This window comes from Meleagris gallopavo, chromosome 1 (genome assembly GCF_000146605.3).
Source record: "Meleagris gallopavo isolate NT-WF06-2002-E0010 breed Aviagen turkey brand Nicholas breeding stock chromosome 1, Turkey_5.1, whole genome shotgun sequence".
Classification (NCBI taxonomy): domain Eukaryota; kingdom Metazoa; phylum Chordata; class Aves; order Galliformes; family Phasianidae; genus Meleagris; species Meleagris gallopavo.
The window spans coordinates 188,982,405-188,985,989 of NC_015011.2; the positions used below are offsets into that span (position 1 = coordinate 188,982,405).

Below are 3,585 nucleotides of genomic sequence, written 5' to 3' on the forward strand. Positions count from 1 at the left end.
TCCGAGTAAACAGCGCCCGGGGCACGACGGGAGAGCGTGGGGCATTGTGGGAGATGGAGTCCCGAGGTGCATTCAGGGATATTGCGTGCCGTGGTGCATTGTGGGATATTGAGTCCTGTGGGCATTCTGGGAGATGGAGCCCCCTGGTGCATTCTGGGATATTGAATCCTGTAGCGCATTCTGGGATATTGCATCCCATAGTGCATTCTGGGAGATGCAGTCTCTTGGGGCATTCTGGGATACTGAGTCCTATGGGCATTCTGGGATATTGAGTCCTATGGGCATTCTGGGATACTGAGTCCCGTGGTGCATTCTGGGAGATTAAGTCTGGTGGTGCATTCTGGGATATCGAGTCCCGTGATGCATTCTGGGAGATGCATTCTCTTGGGGCATTCTGGGATATTGAGTCCTATGGGCATTCTGGGATACTGAGTCCCGTGGTGCATTCTGGGATATGAAGTCTGGTGGTGCATTCTGGGATATTGAGTCCCGTGATGCATTCTGGGAGATGCATTCTCTTGGGGCATTCTGGGATATTGAGTCCTGGGGCTTTCCTGGAGGTGGAGTCGTACTGGTGATGATGGGAAGTGGAGTCCTATTGGTAACTGCGGGCCATTGCGGGCACTATGGGAGGTGGATTCTCTCTGGGCTGAGGTCAGAGATGATGTCTCATCGGGGATGTAGAAAGATGGAGTCCTATTGGTAATTATGGGACATCGAGTCCCAGTGGGGCATTTTGGAGGTGCAGTCCTTGTGGTGGGTGTAAGGGATGGGGACCTGTAGGTGCTTATGAGAGATGGAGTCCTGCGGACGGTGTCAGAAATGGAGGCTCGTGGATAATGATGGGAGATGGTCCTGCTGGGGATTAGGGGGAATGGATTCCCATTGGGACGCTCTGGGAATGGAGTCCTGGTGGCAGACTGTGGAAGATGGGAGTCCGCTGGTAATTATGGGACATGGAGTCCTGCTGCAGGCCTGGGGACATGGAATCCAACTGAGGGCCTGGGGATGTGGAGATGGAACCCGTGAGTGACAACATGGGAGATGAAGTCCTGTTGCAGGACTGAGGGACATGGAGCCCTGGCGACAGGCTATGGGAGAAGGACTCCTGGTGCCAGACGGTGGAAAATGGAGTCCCATATGTAATTATGGAAGATGGAGGTCCATTGGGCGCTATGAGAGGTCAGAGGTGGAGCTGTACTGGGGCCGTGTGAGAGATGGGGTCCTATTGGCCATTGTGGGAGCGGGAGTCCCGCTGGTAATTATGGGATGTAGAATCCTGTTTGGGGACTGAGGGACATGGAGTCCTGTTGGGCATTTTGGAGATGGAGTCTTGTTGGTGGATTCGGAGAGATGGAGTCCCACTGGGCACTATGGGAAGTGGCATCATAGAATCACAGAATCCTCAGAGCTGGAAGGGACTTTTAAGGGTCATATGGTCCGACTGCCCTGCATTTAACAGGGACACCACAGCTCCATCAGGTTGTCCAGGGCCTGATCCAGCCTTGCCTGGAAAGTCTCCAGGGATGGAGCATCCACCACATCTCTGGGCAGCCTGTTCAGTGCTCACCACCCTCACTGTAACAGACTTTTTCCTTACACCCAACCTAAGTCTCCCCTCTTTGAGCGTGAAGCCATTTCCCCTTGTTCTGCCAGCACAGACCCCGCTCAAGAGCCTGTCCCCTTCTTTCCTGTCGCCCCCTTTAGATTCTGACCGGCTGCTCTCAGCTCACCTCGCAGCCTGCCCTTCTCCTCTCCATCTGCACAGCCCCAGCTCTCAGCTGTTCTGGGATCATTTTTGTGGCCCTCCTCTGGATGCTCTCCCACAGCTCCATGTCTCTCCTGCACTGAGGACTCCACATCTGGACGCAGTGCTCCAGGTGAGGCCCCACAGCACAGAGCAGAGGGGAGGATCACCTCCCTGACCTGCTGGTCGCTCTTCTTTTGCTGCTGCAGCCCAGGGTGCAGTTGGCCTTCTGGGCTGTGAGGGCACAGTGCTGGCTCATGCCCAGCTTCCATCCATCAGCATCCCAGGCCTCTTTTGGTAGGGCTGCGCTCAATCCTTTCATCCCCCAGCTTGTAGTGCTAATGGGGGTTGCCTTAGCCCAGGTGCAGACCTTGCACTTGGATTTGCTGAACCTGATGAGGTTCACCTGGCCCCTCTGTCAGCCTGTCTGTGTCCCTCTGGATGGCATCCCGTCCCTCTGCTGTGTCACTGCACCCCACAGCTCGGGGTCATCAGCAAACTGCTGAGGGTGCACCAACCCCACTGTCGACGTTAGGGAAGTATGGTTGGGTTGAAGTTGGACTTGATGATCTTTAAGGTCTTTTCCTACCTGAGCAATTCTGTGATTCTGTGATGTCATTGATGAAGATATTAAAGAGTATCAGTCCCAGCACCGACCCCTGGGGGTCACCACTCATCACAGATCTGCGTGGATCCAGCTGGAGTCCCATTTGGTCAAGATCAGAGATGGAGTCGTGTCGGGGCCCTCTGAGAGATGGAGTCCTATTGGTCCGTGAGGGAAGGGGAGTCCCATTGGGGGACAATGGGAGACAGTGTCTTCTATGGGGCATTTGTGGAGGTGGAGTCCCATTGATCAGGTTAGGAGATGGAATCTCACTGGGGCGTTGTGGAAAATGGAATCCCAGTGGGGAGCCCTATTAGGGAGCCTACAAACAGGAGGGGAATCAACTCTTGGGAAGGGGAAATAACAGCAGGACAAGGGGAAATGGTTTGAAGTTGAGGGAGGGCAAATTGAGGTTGAATGTCAGGGGAAGTTCTTTACAGAGAGAATGGTGAGGTGCTGGAACAGCTGCCCAGAGAGGCTGTGGATCCCCGTCCATCCCTGGAGGTGTTCAAGACCAGGTTGGATGGGGCCCTGGGCAGCCTGGGCTGCTGTGAAATGTGGAGGTTGGTGGCCCTGCGTGTGGTGGGTGGTTGGATCTTTGTGATCCTTGAGGTCCCTTCCAACCCTGGCCATTCTGTGATTCTGTGACTATGGGAAATGGAGTTCTGCCGGTCACCGTGGGCAATGGAGTCCCACTGGGGAACTGTGGGAGATGGAGTCCTATAGGGCTCGGTGTGGGACGAGTCCTGCTGGGCACTGCGAGAGATGCAGCCCCGTTCATAGGGGAGAAGGCTGCAAACAGCACTGCGGGATGCGGATCCCATCGGGGCGCTGTGAACGTGCACGAGTGCCGAGCGCGGTTGTGTTAAGCCCAGATGTGCGCGTTTGTCCGCAGCGCTGTGCTGCTGCGCCGCGGCTGTGTGCGCACCGAGCGGGCACGGCCGTGCGAACCCGCACAGCTGCGCGTGTCTGCGGTCAGCGCTGTGCGCTGTGGAGCTGATTGCGCCCGCCAGGGGAGACCGCAGCACCGCTCGTGGCTCCGGGAATGACCCAACCGCGCCGCGCCTCTCCGTGCCGGTCCGGTCCGGTCCCCGCTGTGCGGGACTCGGTACCGGTGCGGGGCAGAAGAAGCGCAGCAGGCGGCACCAGACCAAGGCTTTATTGCGGCCGGAGCGGTGAAACCGGGGAGCGGCATTTTCCCCTCGTCGCCCCACCTCCGGCCCTGCCCCGCGGC

At 57.0% G+C, this 3,585-nt stretch overlaps 1 protein-coding gene across 1 annotated transcript in view; it reads right to left on the minus strand.

Annotated features, from left to right (window-relative positions):
* Window positions 1–865: 865 nt before the first annotated feature.
* The window catches only part of CCKBR (cholecystokinin B receptor), a gene marked incomplete at its 5' end in the record, with an annotated part of 4,535 nt that continues 1,815 nt past the window's right edge, over window positions 866–3,585 (minus strand). Inside the window, one exon of the mRNA XM_031552305.1 lies at window positions 866–1,002. Within this exon, the coding sequence (XP_031408165.1) occupies window positions 866–1,002 (137 nt within the window). The remainder of the gene's footprint in view (window positions 1,003–3,585) is intronic.